The sequence below is a fragment of the Phodopus roborovskii genome, unplaced genomic scaffold (genome assembly GCF_943737965.1).
Source record: "Phodopus roborovskii unplaced genomic scaffold, PHOROB, whole genome shotgun sequence".
In the NCBI taxonomy this organism is placed as follows: domain Eukaryota; kingdom Metazoa; phylum Chordata; class Mammalia; order Rodentia; family Cricetidae; genus Phodopus; species Phodopus roborovskii.
In genome coordinates this window covers 13,200,939-13,222,661 of record NW_026126410.1, presented here as the reverse complement: position 1 = coordinate 13,222,661, position 21,723 = coordinate 13,200,939, and the positions used below count along the sequence as shown (strand labels likewise).

The 21,723-nt window shown below is 35.7% G+C and overlaps 1 protein-coding gene across 6 annotated transcripts in view; it reads left to right on the top strand.

Moving 5' to 3' along the window:
* The window catches only part of Clcn3 (chloride voltage-gated channel 3), a 75,942-nt gene that overhangs the window by 29,730 nt on the left and 24,489 nt on the right, over positions 1 to 21,723 (top strand). For 4 of the 6 annotated variants that reach the window (XM_051182473.1, XM_051182467.1, XM_051182471.1 and 1 more), the window contains 3 exons: positions 15,480 to 15,637; positions 18,771 to 18,870; positions 20,588 to 20,775. In XM_051182473.1, coding sequence (XP_051038430.1) covers positions 15,480 to 15,637; positions 18,771 to 18,870; positions 20,588 to 20,775 — 446 coding nt within the window. Of the gene's footprint in view, positions 1 to 2,629; positions 2,972 to 15,479; positions 15,638 to 18,770; positions 18,871 to 20,587; positions 20,776 to 21,723 lie in introns of those variants that run through there. The other 2 variants (XM_051182468.1, XM_051182472.1) reach the window with 2 other exon arrangements.

Below are 21,723 nucleotides of genomic sequence, written 5' to 3'. Positions count from 1 at the left end.
TAGGCACCTCAGCTGTTTGTCCCAGGTCTGAAATTTAATGAAAAGATAGTAGTTTTCTTGGATCATTAGTGTTATATGTGATCAGGAGGCTGGAGTATCACAATATCATAATATAAAAAAAATAAGAATTATCCAGACTTCCATATGAGGTTGGTGTTCGACCAGGTTTCCAAGCCCCGTGTGTTACCTACCAGCCTGTGATTTTGGTTCTTCAGTTTCCCCCTTGAGCCTTAACTGCATGTTGTGTTGTTTAAGAATTCTGGATATTTAGCCGGCAGATCTCTGTGAGTTCGAGGCCAGCCTGGTCTACAGAGCAATTTCCAGGACAGGCTCCAAAGCTACACAGAGAAACCCTGTCTCAAAACAAAACAAAACAAACAACAAAAACAACAACAACAAAATAAAAAAAGAATTCTGAACATTTTCCTTTTGTTCCCCTCCTTTCTACCACACCCTAATTGTAATTCATTTTAGTTTCCTGGTCACAGTCCTTCTGCCTCACCTTCCAGTGTACCTGGTCCTTTAATAAAGAGCGACTGCAAAACGTATTTGCCTAGGTGAGGATCTAAAACTTTATGAGGTCTGAACATTACAGAACTACTTTATGATTTCAGTTTATTGTAGGGTTACCCTTAGACCTCTCAGTGCCTCTTTGTTTAGTGGTGTTTTAACTTTGAAGCATCTGTGTAGCATTAATGGATTGCCTTTCTGAAAGCTTTGCTCTGTCTTTCCCCCTTAGCTTTCTTTTAGGGCTAACTGTAAAGGAATGTATAGTGCCTTGTGTTTCCAAATATGTCTGAAGAGAAAGTGTCTTCTGTGAATCCTGTTATGCCCCAACAGTTTTGGAAATCGAAAGGACTTCAGTTTCATTATTATAAAAGTAATATATTCCTTTAAAAAATTATAGTGAAGAGCTTGGGATGCAACCCAGTGGTAGACCACACATGTTCAGCATGCAGGAGGCCTTCGGAACAATCTTCCCCTCAGTTAAACTGATGTCTAACTGATAAGTACTGAATGCAAGCCCACTTTCCTCTTCTGCCTCATTGCTCAGTGATAACAGCTGTTAAAACTTGTCTTTTTCTAAAGCTACCTCTATGCAAATGCTAGCACAATAATATATGCATATATGTCATATGCACATAATTTTTTATTTTGAAGAGTAAGTCGGTATGGGTATGGCTACAGGATTTACTTGGCATTGTCAGCATTTCACAGGCATGATATTTCTCCTCTAGTGCTGTCCTCTTCATTTTTTGTGACCAACTTTGGAGAGAGTGCACAAATGCCAGGGAAGTTTGTAGGAAGGTTTCTCATGTTCTGTTAAGTCATGTAAGAAAATAGTCTCATGCAGGTGAAATGATTTATGAGTGCTATGCAGTATATATTATACCAAAGAACGGCAAGTGACCAAAATCACATTAAGCTACTTTAGTAAAATTGACTTTGTCAAAGCTTTCCTTTCTTAGAATATAATTCCCTGACGTCCTAGTTCTGGTCTGGACTCTTTTCCTGGAGTCTTTACTTCTGAATCCCTGTGGACTGTTTTAAGAAGCTATTTGAGTTTCAAGCTTTTGAAATATAGAAACCTATCTAACTTAACAAAATTGGGGAGAAGAGTCCAGCATAACTGAAAACAGGCCAGGCTAAATGCATAGACTTTCTCCCTTCTTAGCTGCAGTTTTCAGATACACAGGGTTGGAGCAGATCTTAGAGGTTGACTCATTCATGCCTGAAGAAAACACGTTTTATAGACTTGAGTGTCCAGGTTCCCTAGAGCTGTTCCTGGTGGCCATCACCCTTAAGTTACAAGGTATACTATGTAACAGGCATTTTAGAAGACTGCTCCAGTCTGAGGCCTCAGCTTAGAGGAATCTGTAAACCCTAAACTCCTATATTTTAGGTTGTGAGCCTAGCCTTTAACAGCTGAGCCATCTCTCCAGCCCTATCACACATGAGCACTAGTCATGTTTGGAATGCCATTTAAAAAAATTACATTTCTAAACTCAAAATTTTCTAGCACAGACACAGTGTGAGTAGCTAACTTTGATAGACATTTTCCTACTAAAATTCTTTCTAAGAAAATACATAGTAAACCTTTTTTTTGCATAATTTGCACATATAAGAGTTATTAGTATACTGGTAAGTTTTCATCCTTTTCCCAAACTAGGGTGTTTCCTGGCTAGGGTTTGAAGGAAGGGAACAGGAGGCTGCTGGAGGAGATTAGTAAATGAGATAAAACACCATTCATTCAACTCAGTGACTCAGCATTTTAATTCTTCATAAAAGGATTAAAGGAAAATTAGCATAGTCGTAAAGCCAAGACTCTGAAGAAACTTGTTGGTATGTTTTGGTTTTCACTGTTATGACTCATGAATTTATGCAAAAATTAGTACATTTATAAATATACCCTTTTAGTGTTTTCTGTTTTCCTACATTAGTGATGAAAAGGCTCATTGTTTGCATTTAGAATTATCTTTTTATGTCTTATATCTTCTCCAAATAAAAATAAATGTTTCTACTGTCTTACTATTGAACGTATGTTGTTAGCACTTTAAATTTCTCAAACCAGTTTAGTCTGTTATACTTGGCGCTTAGTCATCGTCGTACACAGCAGGACCTGATTAAGAAGGCTGTGCTGCCTCTAAGCCGGGCTAGATTGTAGCCACTAGCAACCAGGCTGCAATAATTTCCCTTTGATGACATCATCCACTGTGGAAGAACCCAGTTGCTTCAGCCGGTCGAACTATACAGTTCCAACCTCATCAAATATGGCATCTCCCTTGCCTTGCCTGCTAGAGCAGGCAGAGGAAAAAATGCCACCGTCTTTTTAATCTAGCAAGCTTCTCTTTTCTTCTTTTTCTTTTTTCCTCCTTTTAAATAATTCTGATCATGGATGCTTCTTCTGATCCTTATTTGCCTTATGACGGGGGAGGAGACAATATTCCCTTGAGGGAATTACATAAAAGAGGTAAGAGCATCCCCTTGCTCTGAATCCTCTGTTGGTTGTTGTGCATGCGGCTGGGCGGTTCTGGGGACAGGCTGACTGTTGTCCTCTTGCTGCAGTGTGCTGCTTAGTTGCCCTGCCTTGTTGGTGTGGGAGAATGCGACCTTCCCAGCAGGGCCGGCCCTCCCTTGATTGTTTGCTCTGTGCAGATTAGCACTGCTTCAGATCACATAGAGCTTCGACTCCATCTTCTGTGTGAAAACGCTTTCTGTTTAACTCCAGAAATAAGCTGCCTCTATAGCCAGCTAAAGTCCTGGTGGTTGGTTGGCACCTGCAAAGTAGTATTTTTGTACCTCTGGAAACTTATATTTTCTTTAGTTCACACAGTGAAATCAAGTGCTGGTATGCCGTTCTGTTTTGGCTGCTGCCAATTACCTTGTAGACTTTGCACCACAGAGTAATAGTAAAAGCTCTTAGCTGTATTTTATAACATTTAAAAATAGCAGGAAAGGAGTATTTTTTTTTAATTTAACATGTTGTTTTCATTTACTGTCTTAGCTAATTGACATACTATATTGTCTCCCATAGGTGTCTTGTACAACTTGATAGGATAAAACAATTTAGGGTTCTTTTTATACATCCAGAATATAAGTCAGTAGTTTGAAAACAGATAAGTACCCAATGTAATGATGTTAATCTTTTGGCAGGCTCTGCCTTGGTCTCCTTAAAGCTAATTAGGTGTTAGTTAATTAAACTGCTCTTTTGCTTATTTTCTTAAATTACTTTTTTTAAAAGATTGGTTGGCATTTGTTCTAGAAATAAACTTCAAGAAACATTCTTTAGCCAGATGACTTCCTGAGCCATATTAGTTTGAATTATTTGCTTGATGTTATAAACTTTATGGTTTAATCCCAACTTTTATTATGTGTAAGGTAAATAAAGGAAAATTTAAAGTACATTTTGTATCCTGAGAATAGTTTTAAGTTCCACAGAATTTAGGAATTATAATGCATTCAACAGTTACTTGCCGGTCATATTGTGCCTGCAAAACAATAATTAGACTCTGAACAGGTACAACACTTTTCTCTAGAATTCTGTGCTTAGTAAAAGGTTGCTTTTTATATTGTGGGAGAAAACTGTTTAAAGATCATGACTTATATTTTGTGCTTTCCTTTATGAGTTGCTTTCCTTATACCTTTTCCATTATATATGTATATACCTACGCATATACATAATATACACATATATAAAATGTTAGAACATTTGAGGAAATAACTAAAATTACAAAGAATAATTTTTTCTAATTCTTTATTCCCTGTGGTTATTTCTTTTTCCTTGCTTTCCTTTCTCTTTGTTTTTATTATCAGTTTTCTAGTAATACTCTTATTGAAAAATGATTATTCAAATGTTACATTATTTATTAATCAGTATTTAAATGGTAAAGCAGACAGGCCATACTTTCTCTGAGTGATAACATCCATTTGTTAGTAATGATAAACTAGAAGGGTCAGGCTTCATAGTCTTTGGCAGGACTAATTTACAGACTGTCTGTAAAGCCCACAAAAAATAAGAAATGTCAAAACTTATGTGAAGCTAGACATACAGATATTACCAAGAGAGAAACAAACAAACAAAAAAGAAAAACAGAAAGAAAAATTCTGTGACATGTCCTTAATTTCCCAGGCACCATCCTAAAGGCCTAAACCACTCTTAGAAGCTCAGATGCTATCCTTCTTTGATGAGACTTCTTCTGTTAATATAAGCTGATGGTTTAGGAAGAATGAGTGTTTGCAGTATAAACTAGTTATTTATTAGCCTTAGTTTAAGAACATACTGTGGTGTCCTAGTGTCTATGAGAGAGAAGGTGTTTGTTTTCCATTATCCATGACCCTTTGAAACCATAGCACAAAGGAGCTGGGGATATGAATGTAGGAATGTAACTTAAATCAAGAAAAGTGAATCAGCTTCCCAGTGAAGACAAAAATGCAGTAATTAGAAGTAGATCTTTAGGCTGGGAAGAAGGAAAGAGGTAAAATGCAAAGTGTAAAATTGTAGAGGGTGTTGATAAAGTAAGCATGGGTATGTTTAGTAAGTCAGGAACAAAGAATTAGCTCTGTGGGTGACTGGACTTAATGCACTTTTCTAGGTGGGATAAAAATGAGTAATTAATAGAATAAATGGATAAAATAATATGAATAAAATACATGAATAATGAGTAAAAATAAAGCAATGAAGCTATTTACTTCAGTGTGTATTGTAGTGGCTAGAACAAGTAGATTCATGATAGAAATCATTTATCGAAGAAGTTAAAATGATAATTTAGAAATAGGCATCTTTGGGAAAACCAGGTTTGCCTCTTTCTTAATTTTTTTCAGGAAGAAAATAAAATTTGACTTATTTGTACTGCTAGTTTTCTTTAGTATGCTTGCTTGCTTAAATTTTTAATGAAGTTTAAGTAATTTGGGGTCGAATTCCTTTTATCTACTAATTCCTTTTCATGGTTTTGGCTTTAAAAACTTTATTTACTACCTTTATTTGTGTGTTAGGAGGCAGTTGGTCACATGTGCCATGGCATATGTATCTCAGAGGCACTTGTGGAAACAAATTCCTCACTTCCCACCATGTGGGCCACAGAAATCTAACTGGCGTCAGGCTTGGCAGCAATTTTTAATGCACTGAGCCTTCTCGCCAGCCCCTGGACTTTTGTGGGGCTGGAGGAACAGGTTTAATATTTCATTTACTCCATGTAGAAAGCCTTTAAAAAATATTTGACTACCTATTGTTTTATTTGAATTATGAAGCTCTTGTGTTTATACAAATTACAGTTAGGTTCTGTGTAGACTGGTGGTAGCTACAATAGTAATATTAACAGCTAAAACTTAGAATCTGATTGAGATAATTTGGCCCTTCCCATCATAAGATACTCTTCTCAAGCCTTGGATGACTGGTTCTTGAGTCTGGTGGGGGCTTAAGGCTTTGATATTGAAAACAAATCAGCAAGGCTGTTAATTTCTTGTAACTGCTGTTAGACTGAATTTCTACTGTTTGGCTCTTTAGGCGAGGAAGAGACAAGTCTCCTTTTGGCAGGTGTTACTAAGTAGGCCATTTCCCAAGGAATTTGCCAGGGTTTGTGGTGGAGAGAATAGAGTGACTAAATGTGGTGGGGAGCGGAGAGGAAGATTAAGTTCTGTTGCATCAAACCAAGAGTCCAGTTCTGTTGTGAGCAGTAAAGGAAGCAGGATAGAAAAGTAGATTTAAATCTTTTTTTCCCTTACCCTGTTGTACTTGGTGAATGTGTTTTTTTCTCCCTCCTGAAAACATAGTAGTTCAACTCCTTTTGTACAACTTTTGAAGTCTGTTAAAACATACTATTGTCAAAAGAGCATCCTATAGGCTTCTGGTTTAAAAAACAACAACAACAAAAAAAAAAACGAAAATAAATTATTTGGTATTAGTAATGCTTTGTTTTACACTATTTGTCTTCAAACACTATTATAAGCAAGTGCTTTATATTGCTTGTACTATTTAAATTTTCAAAAAAAAAATCTTGATCATTTCACTCTTTCTAGCTGTTTTTAAAGATCTATTTATTCATCCTGTATACAGTGTTTTGCCTGCATGTATCCCTGCAGGCCAGAAGAGGGCACCAGCTCTCATTACAGATGGTTGTGAGCCACCATGTGGTTTCTGGGAATTAAACTCTGGACATTTGGAAGAGCAGGCAGTGCTCTTGACCTCTGAGCCATCTCTCCAGCCCCTCCATCTCTATTTACTAAAAAGCAGCCAATAGGCACTTTATTATGATTCATTTTAAATAATCTCATGGCTTATCCTATATGAGAAATTCAGGATGTGAACAGACTTCCTATGACATTTACTAAATTTGTAATTTTGGCATTTTTCTTGCTTTGAGGTTTCTACCTTATACCCACACAGGAGACTAATGGCCTAAATTATATTTTAAAATTTTATTTTTGATTTTTAATTAATATGTGGTGTGTGTGTGTGTGTGTGTGTGTGCGTGTGTGTGTGTATGAGAGAGAGAGAGAGAGAGGAGAGAGAGAGATCTTTCCTTGGCAACTCAAACCAACATTTACTTTATCTTCTTTTTTGCAAATTTTATTTGTTCTGATGATATATATATATATAGATCATCGGATTTGCAGAGATCAGAAGTGAATGTTGTACCTGTTTCCAGTATGCGTAGGAACATTATCTCCCTTATCTATCTAAGGTTGCTGTCTTTTCTATTGAGGTGGCAGCACAGTAGAAAATTAAAGAGTGTGGTGATGTAGGCAGTGGGCTCAGCACTGCTGCTGGTTAATTATATGCCTTTTTTTTGGATTTTGTATTAGTTTCTAAGTCTTTGCGGTTTAAACACTTAAACGTGACTGAACAGATTTCCAGAACATCTATATCTCATACCATCGTTGATCTAAGGATTATACTATCTAAGGATCCTTACTAACTGCAGAGCTCCATGCTTGGCCTTGCCCCCACCCCTCCTGTTTTGTTTTTGTTGAAGTAGTTTCATGTGGCCCAGTGTGGCCTGGAACTTGATAGGTAGTTGAAGATGACCTTGAATATCTGATTTTCCTACCTTTACCTCCCAAGTGCTGGGATTGCAGGCATGTACCACCATGCCCAGTTTATGCAATGCTAGGGATCAAATTTAGGATTTGTATATGCTAAGTATATAGGTACCAACTGAGGCACATTGGCAGTCCTTGCCATTGCCATTTTAATTTGCCAAAACTGTGGGACTTCGGTTATCAACCTACAACATTTACCCTCTCTTTCCTTACCAGGGTGACTATTCCTTATCAATAAGCTCCCAGGAGGAGATAACATGCACGGCTGGACCTGTTGATCTCAAGACAGAAGTAACTGTGGCAGGGAATACTTAAACATGGGTTTCTGCCTGCCTTCTTCCATAATACTCAGGGTCAAGCGTTATGCTTGTCTGCTATGATAGCAATATGTAATATCAGTAGGAACGCCAGATTCACCTTCATAGCTTTGGCAATTGGCCCAGAGGTAATATATGGCAATCTTATTAAGCAATGGTATGTTTATTTTTTGTGAAAGAGTGCCATTTGAGTGTTTTTCTGTGAGAAAAACAGTAAGTTGCTGTTTATATAAATGACTATGGAACTTATTACTGACTCTAGTGTAAGCAAGATGTGGCAATTTACAATTCAACAATTATGCACTCATAGCTAGTAGGAGTCATAAAGATTTTTAATTCATGGAAAAATAGATTATCTTGATATTTATTATTCTCCACTTTTGTGTCAGCCTTCAGGTTTATAAAGATTTTTAATTTATGGAAAAGTAGATTATCTTGATATTTATTATTCTCCACTTTTGTGTCAGCCTTCAGGTTTATAAAGATTTTTAATTTATGGAAAAGTAGATTATCTTGATATTTATTATTCTCTACTTTTGGTCAGCCTTCAGATTTAAAATGTTGATCATGAAATTGACCAGTATTTTTTAAAAGATAAAGTGAAAAGTTACTACTTACTAAATAGTATCGTTTGTTAAACTTTGATTTTATTCAGGTATGTATCTGTACGCTATGTCAATGAGGAATGCTGTAGGCTACAGCCAAAAGGTCTTAAAAACTAGCATATTTTAATTTGCGTAGGTAAAGGTATGCTCTCTGTGGTGTAAGATGAATCTTGGACAACCTGAGGGTGAACGTGCAATGCATTATCACAGGAGGTTTGGAATGTGTATTCTGAAAGCAGAACTGCCCGTAACTATTAGTCCAACATTTTCTCTTTTTATGATTTATCATGTGTGTATATGTGGATACATGCCTGTGTGTATGCACACACATACATAGATGTGTGTCTGTGAGTATGGAGGTTAGAGGTTGATATTAGGAATCTCTCTTGATTATTCTTTCTTTGTTATTTGATGCAACCCTTATTTGACCCAAACTTTATTTGGAGCTTAAAGTTAGGCTCTTTCTAGCCCCCTTGCTTTTGAAATTTCTTGTCTCCAGGGCTGGAATTACAAACTAGTTGCCATGCCGACCTGGCCTTTATGTGACATATCAGGACTCTCAAATCACTGAGACATCCTTTAAGCCCATAGCATTTTCTGTTGTAGCATTTTAAGCAATACAGTAAAAAGTGATCTGGAGCCTGAAAGTAAAGGCCGAGTTCCCATAGTGATTGTTATGAACAAGGTTGGACCAGTTGTCCATAGGCTAAGTACATATGCTTGTATGCATATGTATAGGAATTAGTCATAGACTAATCATTCTGAACCTACTCTTGACAAAAATCTTCATCTACCCTAAAATGTGTAATTATTACACTATTATTATAGTAGCAGTGATATTTGAGTGCTTATTCCACTACTTACTTACATTGTGACCTTGATCTTATATCTTATTTCATAGTATTCTATTCCTGTTTTTCAAATTTATTTAAAATGAAGAATAATTCTTTTCTTCTTCTTGTTCTTGTTTTTTTGGGTTTGGTTTTTTTTTTTTTTTTTTTTTTTTTTTTTTTTTTTTTTTTGAGACAGGGTTTCTCTGCATTGCTTTGGAGTCTGCCCTGGAATTTGTTCACTCTGTAGATCAGGCTGGTCTTGAACTCACAGAGATCCACCTGCCTCTGTCTCCCGAGTGCTAGGATTAAAAGTGTGAGCCATCAATGCCTGACAGAGAATAATTCTTATCTTACAGCGTTGTTGTATTGGATGAGCTGTACTAAGAATAATGTCTGTTGCACAAATATTCCACAAGTGCTGGTAGGTTTTATTGTTTTCAGATATGAGCTAGTTATTAAGGTACAGCCTTTGCAAGGAAAAGTTATTTTACTGTGATGGGTCCACTTGCTGTACTTTGTCATTTATCACTGTGCTTTAGTGTTACTTGTGATTGCCTGACTCAGGCAATTCTTCTAAAATTAAAGGTTGTGCTTTTTTATTTCCTTTTATCTTTCAAATATTAATCTTTCTTATTACTTATCTGCTTCTGGTCTACACACTGACCTCTAAGCTAAGAGTGACTGACAGAATGGACCTATGGGCTAAGAAGTTAATAAGTAATGTGTGCTGGATTACAGAGCTAAATAAGTGGCAAAGCTGGAATTTGACTCTTAAAATATTCTAACATCAAAGTACATTAAGGTCATGGATTTCTTTTCTAGGCTCTTCTGAAGGAAAATATTTGTCTGTACTTTTTTTGTAATGAATTTTAACTGGTAGGTAACTATAAGTAGACATTAGATTGGCCTACACAGGTATTTGGTGATTAAACCTCCAGAGAAGTGTTTCTCTCTCTGTCTGTCTCTCTCTGCTCCCCCCCTCTCTGTCTATGTGTGTGTGTGTGTGTGTGTGTGTGTGTGTGTGTGTGTGTTGCAGGGTTGTGGGAGAGTCAGTCTTAAATTTGAGAGCTAACAAGCTTTAATATAGTTTAATACCTTCAAGTCCCAGTAGCAGGAACCAACTTATACCCTTTTGATAGTTTAGCTATTAAAATGAATTGATTTCATTTTTTGTATCAGTATGTTTGAAATTTATGTATCCAGCATCTTGTTTTGATGGATCCTCCCTTCTTTCATTCTTTCCCTTTCTTCCCCCCACCACCCACCCACTACCTCCCATCCCCTACCCTCTGTGCTCATCCCACAGAGAGTTCAAATCCTGTACCTATTGCTTGGTGGGTAAGCTACACTTCTTTTTTCTGGGCTGAGGCATGTATCTTAATAGATCTCCAAATCAAGAGTAGTAAAGAGATACAAAATGGACAATGTTAGTATGGACCTTTTGCACAAATAGTGTCTCTTTAATGAGGATAGTTACTTGATTATTTAATCATTTTAAGTTTGGAGATATACCTGTTATTAGTAATGAATATTTGGGAGTGGGCTTTGGAAAAAAAAAAGGGACAAGGAAAAGTTTAAATTAGTTGTAAAAGTTGATCAGGAATATACATATAATTCAGATACTGTTTGCAATGGTCAAGTGATTTAAATGTTTAAGTTATAGTTCATCATAGAAAATATATTAAACAGCTAATCAAAAGTGATATGTGTATCTGTTTAATGATAGGACTTTCAGAAAGTGTGAATGAAAAGCTCATCATCCAAACAAATATGGCCAGCATGTAAGTAGGGTGTGTATATTTTACTTGTAAGAAAGGGAAAAGGCTGAAGCCTATCACTGGTCTGTTATGACTCTTGTTTACTTAGTTCTGTCCAGTTCTTTCCACAGCACATTTCAAGTAACAGAACAATATGGGTTCTTCAAATAGCTTCTTGCCTTTTGTTTTCCTTACAGATTTTTTTTTGAAACGTAGACAAACATCTCTTATGCTCAAAGTATTTGCTTTTATAATTTTCTCTTTTGTATGACTTTCAAAATTCTTAATTTGAAACTTGGAAATAATAATGAATAAAAATATTTATTCTTTATATGCATGAGTGTTGTGCACACATGTGTGTATGTGTACCTCATGTATGCATTGCCTGTGGAGACCAGAAGAGAGCATCATAAGCCCTGGAACTGGAGTTACAGATGGCAGTGAGCTTCTATGTGGGGGCTGGGAACTGAACCAGGGTTCTCTTCAAGAGCAGTGAGTAAGTCTCACTGCTGAGCCATCTCCAAACCCAATAATACTGAGTTTTTATGTTCTACTCTTTTCCCGTGGTAATTCATGTCTTTCATGGTCCTTTGAAATAAGGTCATGACCTTCATTCATAGTTCCTATTTTCTGACATCTCCATTACTGTCTTTACAGATAGCAAATGTGGGCAGCATTTACATTGAGGAATGACATCCTGTAAGTTTAGGTGGATAAAATCAATTGTAAGGATCAATTTTGCTGAAGATAAAGAAAGGCATAGTCAAGGAAGCACAGTGGTCTTGACTAACCCTGGTTTAACCTTGAAGACCTCCTTATTTTTCAGAGATTATTTATATATATTAATTTTAGAAAAGCCATATTATCACTTGTGTATGAGTTTTTCATTCTCAATTTCTGATAGTCATATCATTAAATGGACACACATAACACTTTTGATGAGTTGTTTAATATATTTCCTGTGATGAACTTAAACATTTAGATTACTTGACCATTGCAAACAACAAATGAATTATATGCATATTCTTGGTCATCTTTTCCAATTAATTTCAACTTTTCCTTGTCCCTATTTTTCAAAGCTTACTCCCAGATACTCACTATTAATAACAGTTATATCTCCAAAACAACTCTTGAAATATTGTTTTAGTATAAAAGAAATGTATCCTAAGTTTAAGAGAACTTCAGGTTGTATTTGGATAATACCTAAAACTTGTCTACTTCATGTGTAAGACTATGTTGAAAGATAAGTTATTTAATCTGTTGCTTATTAAAAGATTTAATACACATGTAATTGATTTCTGTTTACTTCATTTTTACATATGTAAGTAAAACCTTATACACCCACATACTGCTATGAACTGAATACAAAGAAATGATGCATTTGAAATACTTTGTTAGGAAATGTACCTTTAAAGTTACTCCACATATGGGGTGTGTGTGCATCTGTGATGTATGTCTTAGGGTGGACTCGTGTCTTTCTCTGCTTCGTTTTTGCAGTAACGTGTGTGTGTGTGTGTGTGTGTGTGTGTGTGTGTGTGTGTGTGTGTGTGTGTGTGTGTTGGAACAAAGTACATAAAAACCATTTAGAGATATCCTGTACTAAAGAAAACATTTGAATTCTTGAAAACTTTGGTTTCCAGAAGTTTTGATTTGCTGCATAGTTTTGTGAATTGGCAAGAATAACTTCCATAGGCTAATTATTTGAAAGTCACTAAACTCATGTGAGTGAATATAAATATTTGTTATGCTCCTGATTTCCTATTTCATAAAAGTGGAAATAGCAATCTTTTTCTACTTTAAAGTTCACAAGTGTATTGGAGAACTAGATATCCCATATGCATATCTTCATGATAAAAATAGTCTAGAAATGTTTTTTGCTGATTCTGGTGATGTATTATTGTTACATGTATGTTGAAGGTTATATAAGTTCAGAGTTTTGCATAGACAAGTAGTGAAGTGAGAAGTCTATAGCTCTTTAGCTCCATTCAGGTAAGGGCAGCACAGGGGACAAAAGTATTGGAGTTCATAGACCATTTGATAGGTGATTCTTGTATGCATTAGATGCGTATGTAGTGTATGTATTCATGTCTGTCACCATGTATGTGTGTAACTACATGTGGATGCATGGTGTCTTCCTCAGTCAATCTCCACCTCATTGTTTGTTAAAAATTTATTTATTCATTTATTTATTTGCTTGTTTAGCTTTGCGTGTGTGCATGAGTATGTGCCACATGTGTGTGACTGCCTGTAGAAGCCAAAAGGGGGCATTGGTTTCCCTGGATCTAGAGTTACAGGTGATTTTGTTGGGAACTGAACTTGAGTCCTTTTGTGCCTTTGTACCATCTTTCCAGTCATCTTCATGTCATTAGAGTTCTCCTCCTCCTTTTCCTTATTTTGTTTCCTTTGAGAGACAGGATCTCTCACTAAACGTTGAGCTTACTAATTGACTAGAGTAACTAGCCAGAAAGACCCAGAGAGTGGTCCTCATGTGTGTGCCCTAACTAACATCCCATTACTGAACCTGGACTTTTGAGGTCACACAGCTGAGATCTGATCTCGGGTCTTCATGCTCACACAACAGGCTCTAGTGACTGAGCTGCGTCTTTATCCCTGTAGTAGGTTCTCTAAATAATTTTAGGGCACTTAGCATGAATGATTCTCAGCACTGAAGACAAAAGAATCCTCAAACTTACAGACATGAAAATTAATATGAAGCGTCTTCCTGAAATTTAGCTGAGTTCCTGAAGGATTAGCATTTTACCACAATAGGTTTTCCTACATTTTGTTCTTTGCATTTGTTTTAAATGTGCCAAGTTATAGAAAATATGTAACATTGTCCATAGATATTATGCATGTATGAATATTTATATTTTTAATTATGTTAAGAATAAAATTCTGAGAAAATACATGTTTTTCCCCAATAAAGAAGTACATTTGTGCCAGGTAGTGGTGGCTTAAAGTCTGTAGATTAGGGGTTGCCAAACTGGCCAATGGGACAAATTTTACGATTCATCTCTCTCTTTTTTTTTTTTTTTTTTTTTTTTTTTTTTTGGCAAAATTTCACCTGTTTCTTAAACCCATTGATGTATTTCTGCAGTTTATTTTGTGGTACTGTGCCAGAGTTAAGTAGCTATAACTTTGTGGCTTCCATGTCAACATTACTTGCCCTCTAACTGCTGGGTGACTCTTGTATCCTAAGTACTCTGACATTCATGATTTTTTTTCTTCCCTTTTCTGTAACATGTTTTAGGAAATTCCATGTACACTGTGCATAATTTTTAATTTAGTCAACCATTGTACAGACAGAAACTTAAAATTTCTGGTAGTGAATTTATGGATTTGAGATTATTTGTGTATATCTTAGTCATTGTTCCTGACCAAGGCAACTCTTATGGAAAAAAGCATTTGATTGGGTCTTGCTTACAGTTTCTTAGGGTTAGTTCATTATCATGGTGGATAGCAGTCAGTCATAGCACTGGAGCAATAGCTGAGAGCTGAGAGATCATAGGTAGCAGGCAGACAGAGCCTGGGCTGTTTCACAGCTCATCCCCAGACATGTCTGCTCCAATAAAGACTCACCTCCTCCAACAAGGACATGCCTCCTAATCTTTCCAAACAGTTCTAATGGGAACTAAGTATGCAGATATATAAGCCCATGAGGACATTCTCATTTGTCTTCCAAAAGGGTTTATATTTAAATTATGAACTTTTTGTCGGGACCCCTTTACATAGCTGACAGCTCAGTGCATTTATATACTTTCAAAAATTTACATTTCATTTATGTGTTAGAATGAACTTATTTTCATATTTAAAAGCTGTCTGTTTCTGCAACTCCCCAGTTGTCTTTTTAGCATCCCAGAACCTTCCTTATGTATGTTTACACATATAAAATATATAGTAAATATATGTTAAAGATTTATTTAATTTTAATGAAGGAACCAGCTTGATTACAAAACCGATTCAGTGAACATGTGAGACAGAAATGTATATAGTTTGCAAAGGAAAGAACATTCTTCTAAAACATAAAACAACAACCAGCAACAAAACCTTCACAGTTTTGAGAGTTATCTTTCCTACTGGAAAGCAACTATTTGCATTTTACCATATGAAATTTGTTTTGTTTATCAGAATCAAAAGTTGTCTTCTAACTGGAGTTCATCTTGTCGTCGGTGGTAAATGGTTTTAGTTCACACAAAATTCTCTTGTCCAGAGTACCAGATAACCATTGGGCTGCTTGTTAATATAAGGTCATGAGTATCCTTTTTACCTTAATTTATCCAAAATTAGAAATAAATTTTGGATAATCAACATTGCCTATACTTTTTAGTGATTTTGTAATGACATTTGTAACTTATCAATTTGTAAGGAAGTTGCAAGACTCACTGTTACCTTATAAAATAAACTTGTCCTTTCTTTTTTGTTCTGCAGGAACTCATTATACAATGACAAATGGAGGCAGCATTAATAGCTCTACACACTTGCTGGATCTTTTGGATGAACCGATCCCAGGTGTTGGTACATATGATGATTTCCATACTATTGACTGGGTTCGAGAGAAATGTAAAGACAGAGAAAGGCACAGACGTGTAAGTGTTTTTAGTGTTTTATAAAAACAGTGCAAAGTGAATCATTTAAAATTATAATTCTGCCAATGATCTCAGTCCACCAAAATGATACACATTAAAATATGTTGGACATGTCATATATGATATGTTTCCCCCTTTGTCTTGGTTTCCCTCTTTTTAGTTCTTTATACCTTGTATTTTACTGGGCAAGGTTTGAGGTAATTTAATAACAAAGAAACACAATTAGACAAAATACGAAGGAAAGGGAGAAGCGACTTGTAGAACTTGGGTGAGGACACCAAGGTATTTGCTTTCAGCAGCTAAAGCAAAAAGAACCTTGTTGCACAAGTCTAATGGGAAAGGTAGATAATGTACTGAGGAAAAGAATGGTTTTTGTAGGGTTTGTTGTTAATATTTCCTTTCCCGGTACTAAATTTCTCAATTTGGATTCTGGTCAAAGCTTTTTGTGTGCAGAACAAACCAGTGGGTTTTTTTTTTTTTTTTTTTTTTTGATTGTTTTTAAAATTTTTAAATGATTTGTTTTTATTTCATGTGCAGTGGTATCTTGCCTGCATGTGTATCTGTGTGAGGGTACTAGATTCTCTAGAGCCGGAGACACAAACAGTTGTTAGCTGCAATGTGGGTACTGGGAATTGAACTTGGATCCTCTGTAAGAGCAGCCAGTGCTCTTAACTGTTGAGCCATCTCTTCAGGCCCCCATTGTTTTCCTCTTTTTTTTTTTTTTTTTTTTTTTTTTAAGGAAAAACAGAAATATAAATGAGGCATGTTAGTGCATGCCTGTAATTCCAGCAACCAAGAAGCTGAGGTGCAGGAGCACCTATCTCAAACAAAACAACCCCATCCCTAAAATCCCACAGTACAGTGCATGCAAACAGGTATAATCTAAAACATAAATTTTCAAAAAGAGAAAGAAAATTTCTTTCAATAAAAATTCCAAATTTCCAAAGCTTACTTATTTGGTGTCTGAAATTTACTATCAAAATAAGTTTATACAAGTTAGCTATATATTTTTTTGTCTTGGTGTCTGTTTTTATGTGAAGCCTGAGCCTGCCGTAGATTGTACTATGTTGTTCAGATGCTCTTGACCTGAGCATAACTGAAAAGAAGCTCATCAACTCACTGTCCTCATCCAGTCAGTCTTGTTTTCTGCACTCAAATGTCATTTGAACTAGAAAAAGTATTGAGGAACCTCAAGAAACTTTTATTTATATGTGTTAATAGTTCCCTGTTAAGTCCTAAAATTTAGAACACTTAAAAATACTAATTCACTTAAAAATTATAACCACAAACCTATTATTTGTAAACCTAACTAATATTATATTAATATTATACATTTTCTAAAATAAAAAGTATTTTTTTTTTTTTAAACCCTCATGATTGCCTGGCTCAATAAAAGACTGGTGGATTTTTATATCTACTATGGTTTTTGTTCAAAGAATAAAAAGAAAATACAGCCTCACACAATTGTAGTTTGAAAAGCTGTATTACACTAGCCATTTTAGATAATCATAGCTATTTTTTGAAAGAATAAAATAACAAGTAGTAGTTTGTAATAGATTAGCTGTTGTGTGCATTCTGAAGTTGCCTTAATCAACACTGCCTTTGTTACCCTAAAACCCATTGCTCCACCTTGAACTTTGAGGATATACTTTCTTAACATGAAATTATCATTTGGAAAGTACTACTTTGCTGATGTATGGGTTGTCAGATGTGGGGCAGTGTTGTTGGTTGGGTTTTGTCCTGGGAATTTAACTCATGCCATATATAATCTTACTACACTGGAAATAGTTTTTCTTGAAAAGCTTTAGGGGCTTTCATAGGCCTTCCAGGACTTTTCTTTGAGAGCCATTTTTTAAAATCTATCCCATATTGATAATTTTTTATTATATAGTATCATAATTATCAGAAAACTATCACTGAGTAAAAATACTTTACATTGTTTTTAACTTGCTTTACAAAGTGACAGGTAATATCCCCAGCGATTTCTTCAGAAAAGTCTTTATATGCATTACAGCTTATTTGGCCAATACTACACTGGTAAGCATTTTGTGATTTTGATATTTTTGTTGATTGGTGATGCACACACAGTGTCTCTATACTAAAATACCCTAGCAAGTGTTTATTAAATAACTTGTGTAGGAACAAGAATTATAGACTGTATCTGAAAATGATTTAGGATTATCTTTTTAAAAATACGGTTATTTTTAAATCAAGGAACAGCAAAATAGAATTTAGTGTTTTTTGAGACATGCCCTACATCCAGTTCTAAAAGTGTTGATATCTGTGTTTGGATGCTTCTATTATGAAAGGACTTCAATTTCTTCATTCACCATAGAATTTACTATGTCTTTTTAATTGGTCCTTGTGACTTTTGAATAGATGATCCATTTGAAATACATCAGGCCATTGAATTCCAGCTGTAGTTCTCCTACAGGATAGTTGAATAGTGAAGTCCTGGTTGTACAGTAGAGCTTCTTAAACTGAGCTAAGTACAAAAGAAGCCAGTTAGTGCTAGGCTTAAAAAAACATTCGTAGGAAGATGGGTATGTGTATTCTGTTCTTAAAGAGAGGAGGCTTGCAACAAATGTGTTTTCTTGTTAATCTCTTGACACGCCTCCTGGCTTGCATAGTGAAGCGTCTTTGGCTATTACAAGTGGGATTGGAGCTCTGCACCTATGTGTTCACAGTTCCATAACTTTGGGGGTGTCTCTTTGCCCATGTGACTCCTATTTATGACCATTTTCTGCCTTACTAGTTTTAACTTTTAAACAAGATTGTATTTTACTTAAGTACTAAAGCCAGATGTTTCCAGCTGTGTTATCTAACTTCTGGTGTGTAAGTTACCTGTGTATAGCAATTGAAGTTTGAATTTGATGTAGTTTGAAACAGTGGAGGTCAGACTTCTATGTAGTTTATGGACCCCTCACACTCAAATCCAGAGGTTCTTATTTAAAATACAGATCTCTGCATTCTGTTTATCCTCTGGCTCTTAGATACAACATCCTACAATCCCAGTTTTGCTGCTGTTAATTAGTTTACAAGGTACTTTCTGTGTTGTGATAACTTGAGAAAATCAGACTCAAGAATTTTAGAAATACAGTTTAAAAAATGAAGCAAATATTTGTAATTTCAGATCAACAGTAAAAAAAAAGAGTCAGCATGGGAAATGACAAAAAGTCTGTATGATGCCTGGTCAGGATGGCTGGTAGTGACATTGACAGGACTGGCTTCAGGTAAGGAAAAAGTTGACAGCAAACCTTTCGTTTAGTTTTTAAGTTAGCTGAATAACTTCTCCTCTCCTCATTTTTTAGATATATTAGTTTTTGGCTTTGTTTTGTTTTGTTTTAGAGTGCTTCTTTTGAAAAAAAAAAAAAAAGAAAAATATAAAACAAACAAACAAACAAAAAAACCCCAAAACTAAGTAAAAGACCAGGAGACAGAGTTTTCTGAGTCTAATTTTGGCCCTGGCACTTTGTCTCACCAACTTAATATGGATGAATGGCATGGATAAATGAAATAACTTGTATTTTGGTATCATATCTGATAGCTTGTTCCCGTGCAGCATTCTAGCACCTCTGCATGTATTTAAGCCTCGTGGCTATCTCATCATTAATGCTATTCTAACCATGTGACAGATGAGGGATTAAAACTCAACAGAAGTGGCTTGGCTTCAGCCTTATAACCATAGGTGACTTGGCTCTGTTCATGGTCTGTTTTAGCACTGCATTGTCCCTTGTGGCCACCAAGTCCCTAGAGAGCACAGTTGAGCAGCTAGTAGCTGATGGTCTGGTCTGAATACCACTGGGGATAGTTTAATCATTCCCAGCTTCTATCATCTAAGACAGGAAATGTGGAAAAGTAAGGTATTTGTGGAGAATAGAAAAAAGTATTGATAACTGGCATGCATAAGAATTTTGTGTTCTGGGGCCTGGAGAAATGGCTCAGGGGTTAGGGACATAGGGTGCTTCTGTAAATGACCCAGGTTCAGTTCCCAGCATCCACATGGCAGCTCTCAACTGTCTGTAACAACAGTTTCAGAGGATCCATAGTGATCCTCTGGCATGCATGTGTTGAGCATGAATGCGTGCGTGCGTGTATGTGTGTGTGTGTGTGTGTGTATGCAAAATACTCACCAACATAAATAAAATAAATCATGACCCATTTTGATTTCTTATGATAAGAATCATCTAAGCATAACTATATATTTTTAATAGTCTGTTAGTAAGGTAATTTCATATGTATAGCTTTCTGTCAATTAAGAAAAATATAAATTTATCATGAATTCAGTGAATGATGTGGACTTCCTTAATTATATTTAATGAACATTTTATTTTATTATTTTGAAACAGTCTCATCATGTCACTCTGGCTGTACTGGAATTTGCTATGTAGACAAAGGCTGGCCTCAAACTTACAGAGATTCACTTTACTCTGCCTCCCAGTGCTGATATTGAAGGTGTGTGCCACTACACCTAGCTGTGAATGTTAAATTTTAATGAGGTCTATATCATTTATGAGTCTACTGATTAAGCTTCAGGTGGAAACATGCTATTAAACATCCTGACTTCAGTTGCCAGAGTTGTAAAGCTCCTGTCAAGTAGTTGTCTTTTGAAGGTGTTGCAGTGGTTTTAAAATAACTTTTTCTTTTTCTAAAATTGCAATTAATATTAATGATGTGTCAAAGAAAGAATCTCAATTTTATTTTAAGATAGAGCTATTTACAATTTTTGAAGTTGTATTTACATTTTTAAATTTTAAAGTTAAAATTTGAAAAATTTAAAATTTAATAATTAAAAACATGTATTTAAAATTTTAAATCTTAAATTTGGATACTAGTTCCTAATTGGCCCTTTGTTTATAGGAAGAGTTTTGCTTTTTATTAATCTGTTAGCTAGATAGTCTCAGCCCTCCCTGACTAGCCTTACAGAACATTTCCAATGTATTCTTACAGGGGCACTGGCTGGATTGATTGACATCGCTGCTGACTGGATGACGGACCTAAAGGAGGGCATTTGCCTCAGTGCATTGTGGTACAACCATGAACAGTGTTGCTGGGGGTCTAATGAAACAACATTTGAAGAGAGGGATAAATGTCCACAGTGGAAAACATGGGCAGAGTTAATCATAGGTCAAGCAGAGGTAAGTCTTGGCTCAAGATGAGTTAGTCATTGATGTAGGTAAATATGGCTACTTCCCTTAGTTATAGAATTAATCACATATTAGGTGATTGTAACCTACAGTAAAGGAAAATAGACAAAGTCTGTATGTAGCAAGGAGGAATGGAAAATCTTTATATACAGTGTGAACAAAGGCAGATTGTTTGAAGCAGCTTTTGTGCTATTTAATGCATAATCCCATGAGTCACATGTGTTAAGATACAGATTTATTGCAGAGAAGTATAGTTAGTGCAACAGGAGCACTAAAGGTAATAAGGTGGACTAACATATTATGTCACTAAGATTGGAAAATATGAATGATGGGAGTGTAAGATATATTTTATAATTTTTAAAATCAGCCTTTTTAAAGAAATTCATACATTTTTATTTTTTTGGCTAAGATACATTTTTAATTGAAATAGAAGTACATCCTTTCCCCTTTTCTTTCCTCCTTACATCAACCCCCCAGGTGCCCCTCCTTCCAACTCCTCCTATGTCCCCCTTACTCTTAAATTGATAGTCTTTGTCTTTTTTTGTTGTTACAGTGTGTCTATGTATTTGTGTGTGTGTGTGCCTGCACTCCATGCACTCAAGCTCATGAATATGTAAATATACCCTGCTGAGCCTATTTTTGTTTGTTTGTCTATGTTTGCAGGGCTGACCATTTTGTATTGGATAACTAAAGGGGGAATCATCCTTGGAAGACGCTAATACTTCTTTTTGCTGTCATTGGTCCCTATAGCTCTTTGTCTAGGGGTCGGGTTCTGTGAAATTTTCTCCCCTCCTGCATTAATGGTTCTGTTAATACTACCATTGTTCTGCTTAAGCTGCCTTTTTTCTAGGCGATACTATTTTAAAGTAGACTTCCTGGTATTTTGGTTCTTAAAATCTGTCTGCCATAGATACATATTCAGTGGGGCTGAGCTCCGCA